Source organism: Lichenostomus cassidix, chromosome 4 (assembly GCF_008360975.1).
Source record: "Lichenostomus cassidix isolate B80296 chromosome 4, HeHo_3.0, whole genome shotgun sequence".
In the NCBI taxonomy this organism is placed as follows: Eukaryota; Metazoa; Chordata; class Aves; order Passeriformes; family Meliphagidae; genus Lichenostomus; species Lichenostomus cassidix.
This window is the reverse complement of record NC_139484.1, coordinates 30,887,863-30,911,194: the sequence shown is the minus strand read 5'-3', so window position 1 is coordinate 30,911,194 and position 23,332 is coordinate 30,887,863. Positions and strand designations below refer to the sequence as shown.

General features: G+C 40.8%; 1 protein-coding gene across 7 annotated transcripts in view; it reads right to left on the bottom strand.

Moving 5' to 3' along the window:
• The window catches only part of FNIP2 (folliculin interacting protein 2), an 83,494-nt gene that overhangs the window by 7,168 nt on the left and 52,994 nt on the right, over nt 1–23,332 (bottom strand). For 5 of the 7 annotated variants that reach the window (XM_085058599.1, XM_085058602.1, XM_085058598.1 and 2 more), the window contains one exon: nt 19,264–23,141. In XM_085058599.1, coding sequence (XP_084914725.1) covers nt 23,063–23,141 — 79 coding nt within the window. In that variant the 3' untranslated portion in view covers nt 19,264–23,062. Of the gene's footprint in view, nt 1–6,162; nt 6,313–11,047; nt 11,146–19,263; nt 23,142–23,332 lie in introns of those variants that run through there. The other 2 variants (XR_014851696.1, XR_014851695.1) reach the window with 2 other exon arrangements.

The window sequence follows — 23,332 nt, the reverse complement described above, 5'->3', positions numbered from 1 at the left end:
GAAAAGTTCTCACCTTCCCCCAAATAACCACTGGGAAATGCAGTGTATTAATGGATGCAAGCCAGTGACCTCCGCTGGAAAAAGAGAAATGCCCAAATTCCCTAGAACTTGCCTGGGAAGCGGCAGGTGATGACTGAAGTGCATTCACAGTCACAGCAGGTCTCCAAACGTGCCCACCTGCTCTCGGGACTGTGGAAAGGTATCCTGTTCTTGCTCAGCAGATGTGATCACATCTCTGCATCGCCTCAGATGTGCTGCAGGAGAGGGCAAGGCCATGCAGACAGACACACAGACAGCCCTGCTCAGCCTCCCTCTCCTTTGCTCTCACCTCTGTATGCTGCAAACAGGAGCTGCTGCCCTGAGGACACTGCTTCCCTTCACAGTGATCCATAGCACAAGGAGCTCTCAGCATATTAAGCAGTTTCTTTTTTCCCTGCTGCCTGTTTATAAACAGCAGGGGAAAACGGGAACAGCAGACGTGCTGCCAGAGGTGTCAGGGGCTCAACTGGGTGTGAGAGACAAGCCCAAGGAAAATTCTGAGCAGCTCCTCCAAGCTGAACTCCACCTTGCTGGTAGTAGCAGCAGCACCAGGAACAGATGGGCCAGCTGGTCTCCAAAAGCTATAATTGCTCTCCAAACTATGGCACGGGTATGCTTCCTCATGTGCTGGGAGTAGGAAGTCATTGTCAACTTGCTGCTTATTTTGGTTATTATAGTAGTGTGTTGCTGAGACTCTTGTAGCCTGGCGACAAGCTGCAACATGAAAATCCCTTCCATAAAATCTGTGATCCCATGGTGTCTTCAGTCCATCACTGGAAGGCAGCCAGCACCACCAGGCAGCATTGCAGCTCTGTCTTTTTTATAAAGCATTCCTAAGACATGCACCTTATTAAGCGCTTGGAAAGTAATCCTAGTTTAAATTGATGGATGAACAAAGGAACAGCAATTTGCTGTTAGGGAATATTATATTTGCTTTTCACCACAGGAAGGTGGAAGGATAGGAAAACAAAGTCACCCAAGTCAGAAACAAATAAATGAAATACATTCAATTAGCTAATGGAGTGTCTCACAAAAGGTTGCACTACTAGAAAATTAAATTAGGTCTTCCCAATATGCTGAGAGTCATTAACACTTTTTTTTTCTTCTTTTATTTTTTTTTGGAAACTGTCTGAAATATTCAGGGGATTATTTTTCACCAGTGGCTTTTTGCTTTCCCTGAAATACCTTTCAGTTCTGATTCTCTTCAGACTCTCTTCAGTCTTGGAAACAAGGCTAATTTGTGAAAAGCCTTTCTAAGTTAAATAGCTTTGGTGTAATTCATGAGTACAAGGAACATATTTCAGATTTTTCTAAAGGAACATTGTGTCCTCAGAGATCAGCTTCATGAGCTCTTATATGATTTTGTACCACCGGTTACAAAAGGACTCAGCTCAAGCATGTTTACTGGTGGCTTCCTATGCCTTCTTACAGCAAACCAACTGAAAATGGAGGATAGAAGCATTTTAAATTTGCACTTCTGCCCTCACAATGTCATTCTGAGTGAGCTACATCCAGCTTATGTTAGGTGAATTACCACCAGCGTGGCATTAGCTGGGACAGCACCAGAGTGGCCAAACATAGTTCCTTGGTGCAGCACACCAGTGCTCCATGTGGTGTGGTGGCAGAGACTTCTCATTCCCTTCGTGCCATTCCAGTTGGAATGCTGCAGGGTCTGTGGTTAAGAAACGCAGTGCATGATCAGTCACGTCTCTGTAACTCCATCTAGACCTTCCTGGAGAGATGGGAAGGAGGGACAAGGATATTTCCTGCAGGTTCCTACCTAATAAGAACACCTATTTTCAGAGCATGTGCCTTCCTCTTTGCCAGTGTATCTGACCACACCCAAATCAGGAGGTGGAGGGTCCTAGGTGCCCCCAGCCAAGCTAGAGGGGAGGCTGGAGGAAGGAACAGTGCTCGGTGCAGCCTCTTGTTCTCAGTGAAATAGAACAGATCTGTCCCATGGGAAAACTTATAGTATGCATTAAAGAGAGTACAACAGCAGAAAGCACAGGCTAAGGTCCTGGGCAAGGGGGATGAAAAAGCCAGCAAGGGACATAAAAGCACTTTTCCTTTTCACACCAAGAGTGCTTCTTTCCCGGGCAAATAAAGGACTCAGGTACATATGGAGACCCATTATCTTCATGTGATTAAAACCGAACTCTTTTCTGCATGAGATCTGGTATGCTCTTATGTAAGCAAATTATTTTTATCTGCTTCTAGCCTAATAGAGACTTGAATATTTTGAGAACTCATAGGTCTCATTGCTATGGAAACTAACTCTGTATCTTTAGGTCAGTCTTGCTATCTCTGATTTGCAGAGTCCACATCAAAGTTTTTTTCTTTTTTTTTAAACAAAAAGCCTAGCTGTATTTGCTGTTTCAGTCCCACTGCCCATTACCCTTTGTCTCATTCCTGAGACTTAAAAGCTGAGTCCAACATCTTTACAGGGAAGAGAAACTGGGATATTAGCAATCCAATGCCAGCTTACTGGTTTCCATGTTGATGAGGAGTGAGGGGATTTACATTGATAATACAGACAATCAACACAGGAGCATCAGCAAACAAGTCAACCTCATCCAGTGGTAAAAATCCACATAGAGGAAACCAGCCTCATTCAGCTGTCCTCTCCTTGTTCCTCTCTTGCTTGGGTGAGTGAGCCAAAATGCTCACTGATGATCTGAAATGCTAAACACCTCTTTTCTAATCCTAAGATCAATAGTGGAAGGATTTACCACTTGCATGGACAAGGAGAGCTACTGCCACAGGAGTGCCCAAGCTGGCAACTCTGTAAAACAGACTGGCCTCATGTTTTGTTGGAACATCTGCCTTACTATGAAGTTATGGAGTTTTCCTCTCCCTCACAACCTTTCTTCTTCTGCACGACTTCAGCTGCTGTCATCTTACAGTATAACCAGACTTGGACCAGAGACATTCCTGGGATGATACAAGAGCAGTAAACATCCCTATAGGCAAAGTGGTACGTGACACACCTCAGTTTCTTTATAGAACTGACAGAGCTATAGGGTGCTTGCAACTCTTGCGGTTGCTCTTTCTTGGGAGTGAAAAGTTTGACTTTTTCAGAGGTAGTTCAAGGACCAATATATGTGGGTATATCATGGCCTCAAAAAACTTTTCTGTGTCATTCAAAGTCAGAGAGGATCACATCCAGAACTTTTTAAAATTGCTGTAATTCTACTACACTAGTAACACCAGAAAGTTTTCTTTGTTTTTCTTATTCTAAAAAAAAAAGTTGTCTCGTCACTGCCAGAAAGGTTTTGTTGTTTTCCCCCAATAAAGAATTATTTCAGATATGATATATATCCACAGTTCTGCTCAGAATTGGGATGCATTGTAAATTCTGTTGTAAAAAATTTGGTCTTTTGGCAAATCTACCAAGCAGGCAATGTCTGTCAGTAAAAATGAAATACTTTCCTCCAAAATGCCAACACTTATACCTGCTTAATACATTACTTCCTATTATAGCACATATAATCTATATATCCTAATACAGGACATATGTGCCTTGTCTCAGTGGCCTCATCTACAGGGGGAGTTCTGTCCACATTCTTCTTTACTTTCTTTGTTCTTTTCAGTTTTAAGTAATTTATTGATTTTTTTTCTCCTTTAGAGTATGAGGCTAATCTCTTCTACTGACTCTAAGATGGGTGGTTGGGGGGGGATTTTTTGTTTGTTTGGATTTGGTTTTATTTTCCTACCCCCAGAAAATTAAGGTTGTATTCCTGTTAAATTGATGCAGTTTGGGGTTTTTTCTGCATTCTCCCCACCATAATGGGTGAAAACACAGTCTCACTGTTCTCCCTTTTTATCCAAGCCAAATATTAAGTATATAAGATTATAAGCAAGCACTGAAATTTTTGGACAATCAGGATTACGCAATGGCAGAAAACTAGAAGAAAGCATTTTTTAAAGAATGAAGGGCATTCAGCTTCAATAAGCAGGAAAATCCCACAAGTTTAATTCCTGTAATGGATGGCAGTGACACTCACTCTGCTTTCTGGGATATTATTCCATAAAGGAATGCAACATAAACCAGTAGTTAAACTAGGACAGATGTTGCTGGAAATATTTAGAAGATGTTTACTTTATATGATTAGTGATCAAATATGCAATGTTCTTGGGGATGTCATCCTTATGGCTTCCCACAAGACATAATACTTTCCTTGCTGGAAAAAGAAAATTACTAAGTTGTAGGCAGCTTTTAGTAACAGATATTTTGGACTGGTGATGTAGCTGTTTAAGCGTCCATCAGCAAGACCATCCCCCAGCCCAACCACTTCCCTGGGCTTGCTCTACTTATTCCTTGCACTTCAAAAATGCTTCCCCCATCTCCCAGTCACCCTCTCCCAGCCCAGCACTGGTACTTTTCCTGGTAGCTTTCCTATGAGGAACTTCCAACCTCAACTCCCTGGAGAAAGCTGTCCCCTCCTCCCAAAGCCACCACTCAGAATTACCTGTTTCTTACTGTAGTTTACTGGGTGGATATCTCTGGGCTTGACTTAAGAAGTGAAAAGGCATTTTTCTGATGAGGGTGTGAAACTGGCAAATGGATTTTTCCTTCAAAAAGCTCACAAAAGTTTCAGCTGTTGCAGTAAAACTTCTCCAGCCTTCTCCAAGGACATACTTGTAGTCATTTAAAGAAAGAACATTTTAAGAGCACTGCAGTTAATATGCTCCTGTAAAATTAAAGCTGATTTAAGACTTCCTACACTCAAAGTTGCATTAATATAATCCCCTTTAGCTGATCAGGTGAGTTTCATGTAGAACATACCCAAATCCTCTATTGTAGACGAAAGAAAATGGAGCAGCTGCAAAGAAAGGGAGGTGTGAACTCTGATTTCCTTTCTTTTAAGCCTCCTCCATTCTTCAGACCCAAAGCAGATCCTATTGCACTGGAGCAAGGACAGCACAAAAGAAGCATAGAATTATTGAAGTTGGAAAAGATATTTAAGATCACCAAGTACAACCATTAACCCAGCAGTGCCAAGTCCACCAGTAAAACACGTCCCCAAGTGCCACATCTACATGTCTTTTAAATACCTCAGTGTTGGTGACTCAACTACTTCCCTGGGCAGCCTGTTCCAGTGCTTAAGAATCCTTCCTGTGAAGAAATGTTTCCTAATATCCAGTGTAAACCTCACCTGATGCAAATTGAGGCCATTTCCTCTTCTCCTATCACTTATTACCTGGGAGAAGAGACCAGCCCCCACCTCACTACAATCTCCTTCCACATTTTTGCTTCATTGTGAACCTTATTGGCCAGCAGATGATGGCAGGGGAGGGAAGCTTGATTCTAGAAGAGTTGAAGCTCTGTGCTGTGATGGAAAGGCAAAAATACTGGGGAGAGCACTGTATACCAGCCAAACAGCAAGCCTTCCTCAGACTCCTACTTCTTATAGGCTCATCTGCTAAATACATTGCTTTTATATCATTTACAGAAGGTTACCCTGCTCTGAGGCCTTTTCTATATATGTTTGCTATGGTACGGTCATAAACAATTTTTGTCATTAGCCTGAGGGCACAGAAATTCATACAGCTCTTACACCACTGCAATCCCATTGACTTCAGGGGAATGACTTGCCATTACAGCAAGTGAAATCAGAATGAGTAAATATGCCATTTCTCTGCTATTCACTATTAACACTATAATGCTCACTGGAGTAGTCAGAGAAAGCAGGAGATTGACTCTTGTTTGACTCTGTCTATCTTGTGTGATGTGCAGGGCAGCCTCTTTCTCACTGAGAACCAGAACTGCTCTGACAAAGTGGAGAAGAGACAGTGGCAGAACAACGACGAACTATCTATTTTTACTATCTGTTTGAAAATATTTTTTTTTTCTTTATCTCTTTCTGTTGGGAATCAAAGCATTCAAGTAATTCAGTCACCCAGAGAGGCCTTTCATCCTCATCTTAAAGTTGGGAAAACCCTGACACACAGAGAGCTTAAATAATTCATCCTTGGCCATATATGTGGTAGAGACAGAAATAGTTCCATGTTCTGTATTGTCACTTGAATACATTTAACCACTAGGACATCCTTCTTCATTACCCCTTAGTGTTTGACTTAGACACAAACATAAGAAGGAAACAAAACAAGAGTTCAGTTTCAGATCCACCACGGATGAGACACACAAATCTGCCAAACTGCATCCAGCCCTCATGGTTGCTGCAGGAAAGGTTGGCAGTTGCCTCCCTATGCAGAAGTTGTTTACGATTGCATATGCTGGACATACTCCTGGATGGGCTGTGAGTTATTCTGGAAGAGGAAGAGAAAGGATCTGTCAAAGCCAGACTTGTTCTGAAGACACATACTCATAAACAGACCCAGGAACCACCAACCCAAGCATGTCTTAAGTGAATCTCAAGTCACAAATGCCTTGGGGAGCCCCTACTGTGTCTATCTGGCCTTCTGTTTCCCTCCATATGTATTAATAGAATAGCCTACCCCAAATTTTTAATCCAGAAGTTACTAATGACAGTCTTTCCCTTCCCAATGTTAATGCATTTTTCCTGGTATTTTCCTTTAAGACAAAAAGGAATAATGAATTTTTCAATAATTAACATCTCACAGTTCTTTGTAATGAAGAGGTCGTGTACTTTCTCAGCAGCTTCTCTCTCCAGAGATGTAAGCAAGGTTAGTGATAGGGTTAGGGAGTATTCCTCTGGGCTTTGAGTTATATCTGCTCAAGAGAGCAGCAGCAAAATGGCTCAGAGATGAAGGTGGCAGCTCCAGCTCACAGCTGCCATGTCTCACTGTAAACAGTGTTGTTTCCAAAGGAGAACTTAGTTTTCCTACTTCCACATTCTCAGCTGCACATTCATTCAAAGCTTGAAGGTTTACTGTTTAAGACCTAGAATATATTTGTGTTTTAAGCAATGAACTACCAAAATTATTTTCTTGCCTGTGCCCTCTGCTGATACATTCTCAGCAATGAACATACCTTCTATTTTTGCCTGAAGTAAACAGATTTCATCTACCCTCCTCACTCCCCTCCTCCAAGTTAGAAATGTCAGGAATTACAATTGCTGACGCTGTGCTTGCTGCAGGACTATCAAGAATTGGGGCTTTGGTACAAGCAGAAATTTGACCTGCTATTTTCTCAGCCTTCAGCTGAGGGAAAGAGGATGTTGTCTCTCTCGTGAAGGGGTTTCGCAAGGAACCCACATAACCTTTTCCCAGCCACTGCTGCTTTGTCGTTTGAGTTAAAATTGCAAGCAAATGAGTGGGGATTTACTTGGCTTCACTAAATGCTTCCACTTAAAAAAAAAAAATAATGAAAACGCTGCAGCTCAAGTTTTTCCCATTTCTTCTGTCACTAACTCATGACTTACAGGCTGCCCCACAGCAAAACCATAGAAGTTGAGATTTAATATTTGCAGCAACTGATTTGCACAGGCTACAACAAATGTGTTTGTAGATTTGAAGAAGAAAATTAAGAGTCAAAACCAGGTCAGTCCCTTTGTTTCCACTGTAGGTTTCACTGTTGCAAAAGGCAGTTCAATTTTGTATAATCACAACAGCAAGCAGCTATAACAGAATACATTAAAAACACATTTGTTCAATAAAAGAATGTCATTTCACAAAAGGTCATGCTTTCAGTTTTGAGGAGACTGCTAGTCATTTGCTTAAATGCCAATATATCATATCACAAACCTTTGACTTCTTTATTCCCTAGATGCCTTGGCTACAAAAATGAGACAAACAGTATTTACCTACCTTCTCAGATGCTGAAAGATTTGGCTATAAATTAAAAATACATAGTACTGAATATTTAAAATGAGGCACATGTGAAATAAGATATACAGTCCCATAAAGTGGGTAACATATGGGAAATGCACTCTTAAGAGTCTCCTTGGGAAAAACAATAATCTTTGTAATTATGAGTTTCAGCAGTTTACCTAATTGTGCACAACACTCCACGGCATTTACTTGGAAGCCAGCTAGTTCATACTGAACTTTAAATACTTAAAGACAACCTGTCATTTCAGGGAGTTTCTCCTCTCCACCTGAATGACTGCAGCCACTGCAGCCTGTTTTCAATGACAGAGGGAAGAACACCACCATAGATCTACACCATTTCTGCATTATCTCACCTATAGCTCTAAAGGGCTATTCCTCATCATTTTAGCCTGCACCCTGTAAAGATTCCAACATATCTGAAAGGTGACTTTAATGCTAGAAGAAAATTTGCTTTTAGCCCAAGGGTAAATTTATTGCATCATTTAATCTGCAACCTCCTCTTGAATACAGGAACCTACCGTTTTGTCCATTTGTCTCTTGGGCACTTAGTTAATGAAGGGGAAGAATTTTGCTGATTGTATTGGCTGAATTTTTTGTCTTTTTAAAATGTTGTCCAAACAAAAAGATGAATTCTCAGCAGTCCAGGTAGATGGAGAGAAATATAATACTGCCTGTGATATTAATCCTTCTCATTTTTTATCCTACATGATATTTAAAAGAAGTCAGGTTTCTGTATGTCAATATTACTACCCAGCATCAACTGTAATTATGATTACTTGTTTTCCAACGTAATAGAAAAATCCCTACTGTAGCAGCATTAAAAGACAGTCAGATCTGAGTGCTGGGCAAAGAACAAGAGGAGTGCTAAAAATCAACACAGAGTAGACAACCTAGAAATTCTAGTCCCCTTACAGAATAACTGCTATGTGGATATAAAATCTTCATCCTATCCATTACACACAGGCTTTTTTTTTTTTTCTTATGAACATCTTAAACATCAGTTATCCATTCAAAATGGGAAAAAAATCATAATAGATGCTCTCTTTCTCAAGGCAAGTTTTGAGAGAAAAGTAGTGCTCTAAATGACAAAATATTCAAACAAAAGCACTGATTAAATCTCTGTTATTGATATGAGCTTTTAAATGGCATATGATACATCCAGATTGGTTCAGTAAGAAAACAGGTTTAGAGTTGGATGGTAGCTGAGATTTTTATGTTGTTTTTATGGCTAAGGATAGCCAGATGGATAAGGATTTTATTATAGGTATTGGCAACTTAATGCTGCTGAAAGCCTGACACATGACGCATTGACTTGAAGTTGGAACATCAGATTTTCATCAACATTCAATTCAAGCAATTTTTTTCTGAAAATGCAGCCTGGATGTGCCACCATGGTTTGTATATTACCTACCTCAAATGAAGAAAACCCACAAACATTGATAATTATTTCCTCTAAAGGGACAAAGTTGAGCAAAGAGCATTCTCCCCAAGGGAAGAGCCAGAATTCTTGAAAACTCTGCGTGCAAACACAGATGCAAAGCCCTGCTCCCCTGCACACCCTGGCACAGGCAGGTCACAGAGCACACTGCCCTCTTCACATCAAGCAGTCTGAATAACAAGGTTTTACTGTTGGTCTTCTGCTGCCTTCCAGTCCAGTCTCCAGACCAGGAAGAAGCTCTTCAGTAATCCCCAAACCTTGCACTGTAGAGGAACCTCTAACACATATGTGATTGGAAATGTATGCATTCATCATTTAAATTCCCAATTTCCTAACTCAAGTATGAAAATATTGTTGGTTTGGAATACATGAACCAAAGTGATAATGCTGGACATGAAAAGTCTCTCAAGGAGACCCCATGGGTGACATTTACCTGTGTTTCTTCATTTGTAGCATAGACAAAGGGAGTCATTTACATTCCTGAAAGATCTTGTCTCAGCAGTTTCCCTTCTGACATGGTAAATGGAAAGAGGTAACTAATCTGTTTGTGGCCTTCTAGAAACTTTATAAGCATGGGCAGGTACCTGCCTGGGAAAGCTGGCTATGTAATTTTAGATATGCCCAGATGAACATGAGGGAAAAAAATACTATAGACTGAGTAGGGTTAGCAAAGAAAGAATTCTGGCTAGTAAGAGAACAGAGTAACTTGATCAGTGCACTTTGCACAGCATCACATGTCATTGTTAACACAAAGGATAAAAAACTTTACTATTAGTATCACTCAATCTGTAGTGATTAAACATCTCCCTGGGGTTTCTCCTCTCATCAGAACAAGAATTCTTCCTAAATTTGGCCCCTCTCTCTTAGCCAGTCTCACATCAGACCTTCTCCAGTAACAGATTTCAACTTCTGACATCACTGTGGCACCAAGCACATTTGTCACACGGTAAGGCAGCACAAATACAGCCTGTTAGTCAAGGGAGTTTATGGAACAGCCAAACTGCTGGCTGCAGGTTAAGTTTTTCTGCGGGTTAAGCTTTTTTGTTTTGTTGGACTGATCACATTTTTCAGCTGCAAAGAATTTATTTTAAAAAAAAAAAAAGTCATTGACATTATCCTTGGTTACACTTGCATGTCAGAACACCTCAAAATTAATTTTTGAAACACACACAGTTCCTTCTAACTCTTCTTTGGTTTTCTAAAGGGCCTGAGGTTTCTTGTAAATTTTACTCACCAGTAACTCAACCCTCTTGTGAAACGTGCAGAAATTGCAGAAAGCAGTTTGATGAAGGAAGGCACATATTTAACCTCAGCGAGCCCAGCCCCTGGGAACAACACTGTTTTGTACCACAGCAAGGGCAGTCTTGTGAAAGAGAAATGAATCAGCCACATGCTCTGCCCTGCAGCCTCATGGAAGCCGCACTGAACCACTGGCTGACGGGCCTGCTTTTCACCTTATTACACCTTTGGGGAAGAGAAATTACTCTAGTTGAGGAATTTTGCAGAATGCTAAGAGGTTTCACAATCCCTGGGCAGACAGAGATGGTGAAAGAGCCTAGAGCTGCTGCGTTAAAGGAGTAAATCACGCTGTGTGCTTGGCAGCCACCACCCACTGGCCTGCACTGGGCTGCCTTTACCTGCACCGAGGGAGAGCAGTGCTGCCCATGGAAGAGAGGGGATTTATCTGGGGGACACAAACATGCACCATGCTGGCAGCCCAGGAGTTAGATGTGAGGCAGGAAGGCCAAGCCTAGAGATGTCCTGCAGCCCTGCAGACACCAGCACAGCTCATGGCAGAAAACCATATCCTACCTGACACAGAGGCTGTGGCTGGGCTTCTTGGAAGAGCTGGTTTAGAAGAGTCCCATCTTTCCATTTCATAGCCTGAGGGTTCAAGTTCTGCTCATGACCTTGAGGGAGAATGCACGGAGAATTAGTCTAAAAGCTCTACTTAACTCTAATTCGAACAGGTAGAAGTCAGCTGCTCAGCAAAATAGGCTTCTGCCAGGTTCTTTAGGCCATTTCTGAGGATGGCACAGTGTCAGACCTACAGTAAGAAGTGCTTTTAATTCGAAGTTTTAGTGTTTCAAAGATCATCTGTGTAGCTAGTCACATCTACATGTGATTTTAAATTGAATTTTTACTGAGCCAGAAAGCATTGGGTGCCAACAGAAGAGAAAGACAGAGGGCAGCTCTATTTCTTCTGATGGTTAAAAAGCACAGTTTTAATAGCTTCCAGTTCCCTTGGGCAAAGGAAGCTAGCTGCAAAGTAAATCACAGAAACTAAAGATTTGTACACTTCAGGTATAACTCAAACAATACAATGCAAAAGGAATAAACACAAGTCCTCAACTGGAGAAACATGTGACCAAAATAACTGAGAATAAGTCACACTGAAGTAAAAGTCTGAAGAACGAATTTGTGGTTGATACCTTTAATATATTTTTTCTCCAAATCAACAAGATGACCAAGTACCAGTGGGACTCCAGTGTGCCAAACACAGCACAGCTCAAGTGGTTCCCTACTGATTTTTTTTAATAGTACGGCTAGTGTGAAATCCCAGTCTCATGAGAGAAAAAAAAAAAAGCTTTGAAAGAGGAACACAGCATTTTCTTACTCTCTGTTGGTGGTATGCAGCCACTTTTCCATGCACAAGACAGGAGTTTAAAAAGACATGTGGACTCTTGTCTTCTACCCAGTCATGATCATTAGGGTCTGATTTAAGACATCTGAACTCCTGGGTGTACTCTCAGCTATTAAGGCATGATTTGACCTTGATTTCCAAGCAGTCATTGCTGTGAGCCTTTGCATTCTTCTTTGAATTGTTCCACCTCTTTATAGATTTTTCCAGCTGACCCTTTTGATCCTATTTGAAGAAGCTGCGTGGGGGCAGTTCATTGCATGAAGGAATACTAGGCCTGAAGAACAACAGCTGTAGCTCCAGCAGAAGTTAGAAAAACTTCTATATGGCAGTGTTTTCCTTTTAATTCCTATGGACTTGCCTTCTGAGTGCAAAATATGCTTAGCAGTTCATCTTAATTCTCTGATGACTTTGCCTTTCCCCAGCCAGCAGGACAGCGATTTTGCAGCTGCTGCTACTGCACCTCATTTATCAGCAGCTTCCCTTGCTGGTGCTCAGAGCACTGACAATTGTGCTCATAATTCACACAGAACAGGGACTCCACTCTGGAGGGAAACAAGAGCTACACAAAGCCTCTCTGCAGCTTTCACAGCTGTGGGAGATACTTGGATGGAGTGGTTCCTGCTCCTGCTGATGCCCACTGCCAGCCTCACATCCCTGACAATGCTCTGTAATGGTCAGGGAGCAGAATGAAAATAATGGAAACAGAACAAATACATTCTGCAATTTTCCAGGAGTTAATCCTCTCCTTAGCATGGTATTAAGGTTAGAAATAATGACAGCTACCCTCACAGGGGGCTTCCATGGTTAGGAAGGGGGAAATTAGGATATATTTCAATAGGTTACCTTAGATAGACTCTGGTAGAATAACAATCAGGTCCGATAGAAAATACCATGAACAGCAATAGGGATTGTAAAGCTGAGCTATTTGATGCCAATCTAGAGCTAGGCAAGCAATCTGAAATCAGCTTTTACACTGACTGCAGCTGGGGAAAAGGAGAATTAGATTGGCACTGGTCCCACATAACACACGTTTCGGTATTACAGCCAGCTGTAGCTGTGTACTTCACCAGCCCTTCAGGGGGCAGTTTTCACGTTATAGCCACGCTGAAGTAATGGGGAGGCGATCCTGGAAGGGGGAGTCGTGCTTCTCCTTCTCATCCTTAACACCTGGCTATGGATTCTCAAGGCAGCACAGGAGCAGCTCTCATCTGACCCCTACTGCAAGCAGGTGGGTAAGGGCATATTTCCACCAGCAAACGCAAGGGATCAGCGGCAGACTGGCTTAACTAATGTGAAACTCACTGCCCCAGATTCCCATCTCATCACTGCTTTAAGCAGACTCCAATGAAAGGGGCAGACCTATTGTCCTCTCCCCTGCTACAGCCACTTCACTTGTGCTGGCAGGAGCACCGGCACTGGGTGATAGCAGAGAGATCCAATCTCATCCTCATCATGAGCACAAAAATCAAAATACTGTTTATTGGTTGGATGAGGCTCTGAGAAACCTGATCTAGCTGAAGATGTCTCTGCTCATTGCAGAGGTTGAACTAGAAGATCTTTTACAGGCCCTTCCAACCCAAACTATTCCAGGATTCTATAAATACTATTCCTATAACTGGCACCCAGCCTTCTCTTGCTGTCAAACCTTGCATTTCTTCCCCTTGACATGTGGGAAAAATTCAGGCTCCAACTGGGTTTGGCATTTGCTGTCCTTCAGAAACTGGTGGTGCCTCTCAGGCACTCAGTTTTCCAAGAGCCATTACTTAATCTCAAGCAGCAGGAAGAAATCATTTAACGGCCTTTGTTTTGAGACAGTTTGCACACTTGTCTAATTATCCAAAAGGCGCCTTATACCCAAGGGAATTCACCATCTCCAGTTACCCAGCAGCTGGCCAAAATCAGCCAGCTCCCCAACAGCAGCAGCCAGGATTGCCATGGCAATTTATCCCCTTAGGGAATGACAGTCACATCTTGTCTGGTCATGGTTCCTTTTCATCTTTGGATTCCCACCACATGGATTAAAACAAGCAACACCAAGACTGAATCAGGAACTCAGACACTGGTACAGAGTCAAATGGCATTTATGACCCATATTTTTACTTTTTTGCTCATTCTTATATTTCCTCCTGTCCCTATCCTTTCACATAGTTAAAATCTATAACACTGGCTACAGTATTTCAGCCCACATGCATAATTCCAAGAAAAATGGCATTACATCACTGTTCTCTGTATTAACAGATATAAACATGCTGCATTGCCACAGCACAGCATCACTACAGATACCTGCATGCCAATATGTAAAAAGTAGCTGTTTCTGTAAAGCAGCAAGTTAACATCTTGTACATTCCACACACTTGCCTGTAACACCTTCCCACTGCCTCAAACAAGAAAGTCACTCAGAGACTTTGATCTTTCACTTCTGCCTTTATTTTTCTGAAAACTAGCGCTTCTCTTGGGTGGTTACTGACTCCTGCTATGTCTCCCTAAGTGTTGCTCAGCTGCTTGTCATGAGTTACTTTTTCCCACATAAGTCATGCATCCAAAGCAAAAAATAAAGATGCATAACAGCAAAGAAGCAGGTGTTCAGAAAACCAAAATACATTTATTTGGCAGCATCCACGTGGCAGATACTTTAGCTAAACTAGCCTTACAGGCACAATTGTAATTGTTCACAGCATATAAGAATAAGCACACATTTTCTCTTTTCTTTCACAAAGGATGTGTCTGAACGCCAGGCACTGTGTCTCTGACTCTGTAAAGCAATTGCCAGGAAGGGAAAAGGGAGATGCATGCCTCCCCCCCAGCCCAGCTTGGCCAGCAGGACTGTTCAATGATGAAGTCATTATCTGAGGACTCAGATCAGATACTAACCTCTGATGCAGTATCCCTGCGAACCTTTGGCCAATCGCCTCATCCTCCTATAATGAGCAGTGGCAATTACCAGAATGCTGAGAAAACAAGCAGGAGCTGATTTTATGATGAGCCACAGACACAGGGTGAAAATTCCCGACCTGCCACCAGTCAAGCTTAGTCAAGAATGAGGAATGGTTAATCAGCATGGTTAACCCAGAATGGTATTGAGAGTAAGATGTGTTACAGAGTGAGTAGAAACAGGTTTAGCGAATCCAGAGATGATCTCAGTACTGCTGCAAAGTGCTGCCTGCACTGACAAGCTGTGCTATCAGGATGCTCAGTGCTATACATCATCACAGAGCACGTGAATCTGCATTTAACTTGAGCAAGTCCTCCATGCTGCAAAGTTCAGTCATATTTCAACCTCAGCTACAATGCAACCCAGCTCTGTGTCACAGCTCTAAGAAGGGCAGCAGTGTGCACTTTGGCAGCCAACCACCATCAAAATATTGGAATTGTCATGTGAAAAAGGGCAGGCTGGTGCTGCAGTGACTTCACCCCAGACCACTAACATCTTTGTTCTTTTTAGCACAGTCCCCAATTGTTAAGAAAAGAATGACACTTAGCAACACTCAGCAACATGCAGTGAGAAGACCTGCAGGTGCAGATTGCTGCTGGGGTTCAGTGGGACAGCGATTCCCAGGGAACCCTGCTTCAAGAGCTTTGCCTCCTGGGTGGGACCATTCAGCTCTTAGCTCTCCAACTGGACCAAGATCTGAAATCTCAGCACTAATCTCAAAGCCCATACCAGCTTTTTTCATGGCTGGCAGAGCAGTTGCTGGCCACAAAAATAGACATGCCAAAAAAGTGCTGTATATTTAGAAGAAAAGAAAGAATACTAATTTGAAGTGAAGCAAAGCAGGGTGGAGGAAAGCCAGCTTCCCTGTAAAGTTTAGCATGATTCCAGAGATGAGCTAGTTAGGTTAGGTCCTTTGCAGAAATAAAGTCTAAACATCACAAGGCTCAGGACAGGAAGCCTTGTGAAGACAAGAACAGCATTCTCTAATTAGCAGCTTGCCTGTATGTCAAGAGCATCGGCACTTGCACTTGGGAAGCCACCAGAGCATATTTAATTCAAACATATAATAATGCACAGCTACTCCTGCAGCCACTCCCAGCAGCCAACAAATTACCTGCAAGACTCAGAATTTATTTAGCAACACTACAAATGGGCTTTGCATCTTTTGCTTGTGGTATTTACCCACTCCTGAGCAACAGGAGAGACTACTGCATTCCTGTGGGAAGAAAATGGCACATGGAAAACCAGAGGCAGCTGTCTATCTCTGGGGTGCAGCCACAGCTCGGTCTAACACAAATGGTTTAAATGCCAGAGGCCTGACAAACTCACCTGGAATGCTGGTGGCTGTGTCCCTGGCTGTACTGGCACAGCTCAGTCCCTCACTGGCTCTGGCAATGGCAGCAGGTCGACATCCAGAGGACCCTGCTCAACAAGCTTTGGGATGCAGTCACCCTTTCCATGACAGGGACATCACACTGTGACAGGAGACTGCCAAAGTGCAATTGCAGTAAACAACAGGGCAAATGGAAAAAGTTAGCTTTCTCTCAGTACTTATTCCATTTTTGTTTTATTCTCCCCACATCGTGCAGCCTGCTCCCAATATTCCTGACCAACAAGACCACAATACAGGGCTAGGCCTTCTTCACCTACACGGTGAACGTGCTACAATGATGCAGGCATCCCAGGAACAACTGCTCCCCAAATCAAAGATTAAGGCATAATTTCTCTATCAGAAACAAACCTTTACAGAATTAAAGCACTTGCCTTATGACTGCCATGCCCTTACATGACTCAGTCCCTTAAAGAGGGCAGGAGGAGCTGACCGAATGGTTTGGAAATGTGATCTTTAATTTGACATTGCTTATTGAGCAGCTGTTTCAAGGTCAAAAAAGTTGCATGTTGTACAGAATCACAACTAGTTCAACAAAATGCATTCCCTTACATTTTTCAAAGCTAAAATGAACAATTTTAGGAGATTTGCTCATTTTTAGGATAACAGAGCTTGCGCAGATCTTAAAAAGTGATGTAATATTCTAGAAAATAAAAAATTAAAACATCTGTGTGACACACAGAAAAGAAGACAAAACTCCCCAGGCTCATTTCGCTTAGGGAAAAAGAGATGAGGTAGCAAGATAGAACTAAAATGGTAACATTATGGACACATTTGAAACAATTTTGTTATATACAGGGTTGGAATTCAATCCAACAAAAGGCAATACATTTTTGTGAGTCAAAATGCCCCAGCCCTTGGCCCTATGGTACTCTTATCAGAACACTCAAACCTATCCCAGGAAGATCTCAAGCAGACCTAAGTATTGCTTCATATTTCCACATCTACAAACATTTCTCTGTCCATAGGAGTGGGAGCTTTATTGCTTGGTGAGAAACTCATTCCTCAGGGAAGTGTGCTCTCTCTCAAACACCATTTTGTCAGATCACAGTGCAATCTCTCTTGTAGCTCCAAATGGAAAAAATCCAGTTTATGAGATTATGTTTGAGTACTTGACTGTCACTCCTAAGCCCTTCAGCCATGTGTTGACCTTTAGGATTTCGAGACAAAGTGCTACTCTACTTGTACTGCTTAAACTGTTTTAGCTTTGGGATTGTGCCAGACAGACAACTGACTGCAACTATTATAAGAGTAATTTTCCAGCATGTGGATTACTAGCATGTGTCCACTTAAGCTAATTTTATATGGGATCAGAAGCCTTACAGGTCACACTCTCATGGTTTGTCACTTGGCTACACATCCTTTATATCCAAAATCATGGTTCATATGTTTAGTCCTGATTGATCTCTTCAAATGTGTAAGTACAGAAAACCAGAAATGGTGCATAGATGATCAGTGGAAAGCTTGGCTATATAACTTTTTCATTTCGAGAGAAAAGTACGGAGAAAGACTGGCAGAATTCTGGCACAACATTTAGTTACTTTGCAATATAGTTCATCTTTACTGCTGTAACCTTGAAATCATTTTTACACATGTGGAGAATTCCTCCATGGCTACTTAGATAAGCAGGGAAACAGTTCAGTTGCTTGTTCACTATTAACGTTTGTATTATTTCTAGTCACATCTTCTGAACAAATCATGGAATCTGACTTCAGAGTTTGAGAATTTTTCAAATCTAGGTATTATTTCCTCCTTTGCAGCTGTCAGTTCTAAAAGCTCCTTGGCCACCCTCTCAGCCATACCACTTAAGTATTCATTAATGCAGGTCTTCACCCTTTCCCAGTGCTTGGCTATTTTATGCCTACCAGCCTCTGCATCTCCCTCTTCCTAACCTGCCACCATCCCAAACATTTAGATTCTGAGAGGCTGGCTCATTGCCCTTTAGAAAGAAATTCAACAGCTTAACTAAAACTTTAAGTAGGGAAATCAGAGGAGTTTCATCAAGTCTTACAAGGCCTGGGTGGAAAAACAGGTTGGTGAACTGCACAAATCACCAAGACAGTCCAATGGATCCCAAGTATCAAAGAGGTCAGGAGCTGGAGCAATCTCAGTCCTTTTCTGTTCCTAGTTGAGGTGCCCCATCTCTTCCCTTGCCTCTTCAAGCCAAATTCAACTTACTAACCCAGCAGAACTTTTTTTTCTGCAAACACACTTCACCTACCTATAAGGGACTCAGTGCACAACAGAGCAAGGCACAGAATAAGCAGCTTGTAGATGCAGCTGTTATAACAGGAAAGACCAGACAAGTAATCGGGTTTTCTCCTCACTTTACAAAAAGTAAGGCTTTTTGTCTTACTTTCAATCCTTGTTAGTCTGACCAACAAGCAAACAAACATTTTAGTCTAGAAGTAAGAAGTGCTTGCACCCTAAAAATCAGACTAACTCAGACCTGCTCAAAGCACCACAATTACAGTTCATCATCTCCTATCTTTTTATTCCCACACAAGGATTTTCCAATAAGCTACAGAATACTAAATACAAAGTCAGGTCATGGAAGATGTGAGAGAAATCAAAGACCTCTTTATCTGAAACTAGTTTAGATCAAATGCACTAACCATTTCATAGTCTAGTAGACATGAGGGGTCCCTCCTTCCTGTTTGGTTGAGCAATTTTAAAAATTGGATATATTATCTAATAGCAACACGTTTTTCAGGTAGCCCAAATACTTATGGAAAGAGCTAAGTACCAGCCACACAGGTGTGTGTAATCTCTGCAGGACCTATTCCAACAGTCAAGTGGTCTTCATTTGCCATTATTTTTTGCCCATATTTTTCACACTATGAGAGCTCTTGTTTACATGCAAGTGGAGTAAAGCTTCCAAAGACAACAATAGTGTTCAATCAGGTTCCAAATTTTGTGCAGCCTTCCTGTTTGACACTGCTTGTAACAGGTCCTTACTTTGCTAATGCTTTATCTAATAGTCCATGCAGTGTTAGACCTTGGCTACAACAATCACAGCTATTTCAGAAGCTTTAAAAGGAAGATACCAAATACCACTTCCATTGATTTCAGAAAGTTTATTGCACCAAATGCCGCAAAGAAATAGACCAAAATGATAGAGTACATAAACAACTATAAGAAAAAAACCCATGTAGTTTGACATTGGTATTCAGTCATTCCTAAAAAAGCCTATGTTCTTCAAACATGCAATAGCAACACACATTTTTCTACTATGGAAAACTTGCCATGTATGTCAAATTACCTCATTTGACCTCAACACCCCCCTCCCCCCCAAAACCACCCAACAAAAAAAATTCTTTAAAAAAACCCCAAAACCAAAAGGAAAATGTCTAGATTATATTCAGTAGTTCAGACTTGATTTTTATTTGGGTTCTTTTAATTGAAGTAGATGCTATACTTGAAGGGTCAGTGACCATTTTGTATATACCTTATATACAAGAGTTGGATGCCTTTGAAAAAGGTTTTTGACTTTAAAAGAAAGATGCATGTAACAGAGAGTGGGGAAAATCAATCTCTAATTCTGGAGGATGCCATCAGAAATGCAAATTACAGGGTCAGTGTCTATTAGCTTTTTGGGGGCAAAAGAAAGTTGTACAGATTATTTCAGAGAGTACCTACCTAAAATGTTTAAATCTTGGTATCACTTGGGGTTAAAGAATTGATTTAGATTAAATTCTACAATTTAGCAGTTCATTCCTCCCCTATGTTTAGTCTTGCCTGAAAACAGTATACATTCTTTAAATTTCAGTGTGTAAACTGCATTTATGTGGGATTTTGGAAAGACTGTGCACTCCCACCTAACCAAGAAAGTATGTATTAAAGTTTACAAAAAACCTACGTAATACTGATAAAAACAACTTTGGAATATTTGAAAATTAAGCTACATTATCAATTTTCAACACAGCTGTACATTCATATCACTTTTCATCCTATTAAAATAAAACCAGAAACATGCCCTAAAAATGTCTAAAAAACACATCTGTAAATACTTACTGCCCTGTCATGCCACACCAATTTACATAAACATCAAGATGCTACCAAAAACAAGTTAAAGACTTTGAGTCAAAAAAAAGCCCTAGAAAGTGGAATCCTGTCAACTGAGGTAGTACATTTGGTGAAGGGGGAAATGTGTAATTAGCTTTTATTAATCTAAAGCCTTTTAAAGGTAATAAAGAGCTTTCATTTTGAATTTTCTTCCCCCCAAAACTAAAACTGTGAGAATAAAATAGTTCAACGTGTAATTTCTGAAGAGCAGCAAAATGTTAGAGAAAGCAGCAAGAACTACAAAGTTTTAGCCTGGGCTGAAGAAAATACAGGTGCTTTTGACCATCGGCTCACATGCCACCACAGTTAATTGATGTCTTGCCCAAAGGCAGATTTTTTTTTTTTATAAACAGTTGATGTAGTAAAATCATGTGTATTATTGATTATGGTATTAATCTTGAAATCACTGAATGTTTGCTGACTTCTCTTTAGTAAACTCTGTAATAATAAAAGCACATCTTTATATTAGCATATATTTCTTCAAAGAACTGTCAGGGTCTGTTCAGATAAAAATCCCACTTATACTTTAAAAGAAACTGTACTGACTCTTAATGATCTCAGCTACTATTTAAGAGTGACATGAAATAGAGAAAGTACATGAGGATTTCTATATACACTCAGAGAAGCAGTTTCATAGTCTTACACATGCACACACACACATTCTCCATCAAAAGGGTAGTTTAGGAATACGTGACTTGCTCTACGGTTCTTTGTCTTAACCTTGTGAAATAGAAAGTGGTATCTGCTAAAAGCCATACACAGAGGTAAGTTTACTTTCCAGCAGATAGGATTCACAGACCAAAGATATGAAAAGTTTGCTTAACTATAAGCAGGAGAAGAAAACCTGAACCATAGAAAGATTTTAGCCTTTTTAGGCAGAATACTAGGGAGAAGTATGAAAATGCAATAAAAGAAACATTTGGAATGTCAGGTCAGAAAACCAGCATAGAAAGAACAGCTTTAGAAATGCTGTATCAGAATATTAAGTATCCCTCCACATGGAAACAACCTCTTTTCACAGTAGGCCAGTCTACCTATTTCCCTCAAAAAGCAACACAAGGTTAATCAAGAACCCCCATCACATTTAAACAATTCACAATAAGCACATTTCATTATTTCAAATCATTGAAAGTTTACTGTAGAAAAGTCCAAACATCAAGGTAGTAGGAAATAAAAACACTTTTAATAAAAGTGTGTCCCTTCAGAGTTAAAAATCTGTAACCACCAAAAAGGAGAACTCACAACTGGTGACCAGGAGCTTCTTATTAGAATTCACTATTTTCAAGCAATTGTGTTGCCAGAAATTTGCTTGCAAGATGACGATTTCAGACACCACTTTCACAGTGGCTCACAACAGAATGGTCCAACATTGAGTTTTCCATTTAAGAATATTTTGATCCTTTGTTCTCTCCTCAGTCTGGTCCATAGTTTCATATCCAGCTTAACAGTGCTTTACGCAAAAAAGTTTTTTTTACATTCATTTTAATCAACCACGTGAAAACAGTGAAGTACAAAATTTTATTTTGCTTTCTAGAAACACCAAAGGCCAGTATCAACTAGTGGAGAAGTAGTTTCTGGTGTCAGAGTAGTTAACCTATTAAGGAAAGGCACCTGGATGATAGTTCAAGATTTCTGTAGAATCAAAAAGGGTAATTGCAAACATTCAGAGTAATATCAAATATTGGGGTTTTCCCCCTACATTTCATTTTACTTCAAACAACACTCCTCTTTTATTCCTACTCAGAGTGACAACTCATAGCTGGAAAAAAGTAATACTTTTGCGAAAAGGTTTGGTGGGGGTTGTTTGTTGCCTTGTATTTCCCCAATACGATTGTCTTCAGTTTGTGCCAATTGTTTGGTGTATGTGCACACGGACATGTGCTCACAGCACTGGCATCATTCAGAAGTTTTTCAAATTCATACTCCTTGGAGATAGAAATACTTGATGACACCAAGACAAGTTTAGTTCCCAGGACTACAGTCATACAGCAAATCAACAGTTACTGAAGTTGCATCAGCAACAAATGTAAACGTGTAGCAGAAGTTCCATAAGGCTTTCCCACAAAATCCCTCTCTTGGAAGTCCATTCGATTCCACTTGTAGCCATGGGCCCATTTGAATGCCTCTTCATTAAACTAGAAGCAGCCACAGCTCTCAACCTCTTGTCCTTAAAGGCAAAAGTCACATAGACCTCGTGCACACCTCCATTCCCACATGACATTTGGCTGCTGAATCCAGGTTCCTTGTTCTGAGCCCATCACTTCCACTATACAAAATCACGCATATGCTCCGCAAGAAAATCATGTCCCACCTAATACACTTGTGTACAGGAATGCTATATACAGAGTTTACAGCTCCTCCTCCTCCTCCTCCCAGCAAAGAAACATACTCCACACCACACTCACAAGCACAGTATTATGAAATCCATTCTAACCCACTTGTTCTTTTAACTGGTACTTCATGGTTTTGAGCAGCGTTTTGGATGGCAGCACCAGGTCTGCCACATAGTGTTAACTTTTGTCCTTTGAATAAAAATAAAATGCAAGGATGCAGTCTCTTGATTTAAGTCAGAAGTGAGATTGTAAGAAAAACCTGAATGCCTTTTGTGTTAATGTAAACTGAAGTCCTCAGATAAAACACCCGGTTGAAATCAGAATCGGAAGGTGGTAGAATGTACAGTCATCACCTGCTTTCATCAGTGCTCCCCTTTACCAGTGTTTGGCACCTCTGCTCTTCATTCAACATTCCCATTTTCATCGTTTTACTTTAAGGGAATGACTATCCTGAGAATTTAACTTATAAGAGTATTTGAGCAACATATGGGGAATGAGTACTTGCTATAGCAGCCAACAAAGGCAAGTCATTGGATTCAATCCTAGAAATTAAAAAAGAAAGACAGACTTTAAAATAACATACAGGCACTTTAGCAAGAGAAACACAAGATGATACTTTTCATCCAGCTTAAAGAAACTGGAAGTGTCTTGCTATTACTAAGTTCCTTGTTTAATTATTTTTTTTTTCAATACTCATATAATACCAGTAAAGGTAGGTAAAGAATGCTTAAAA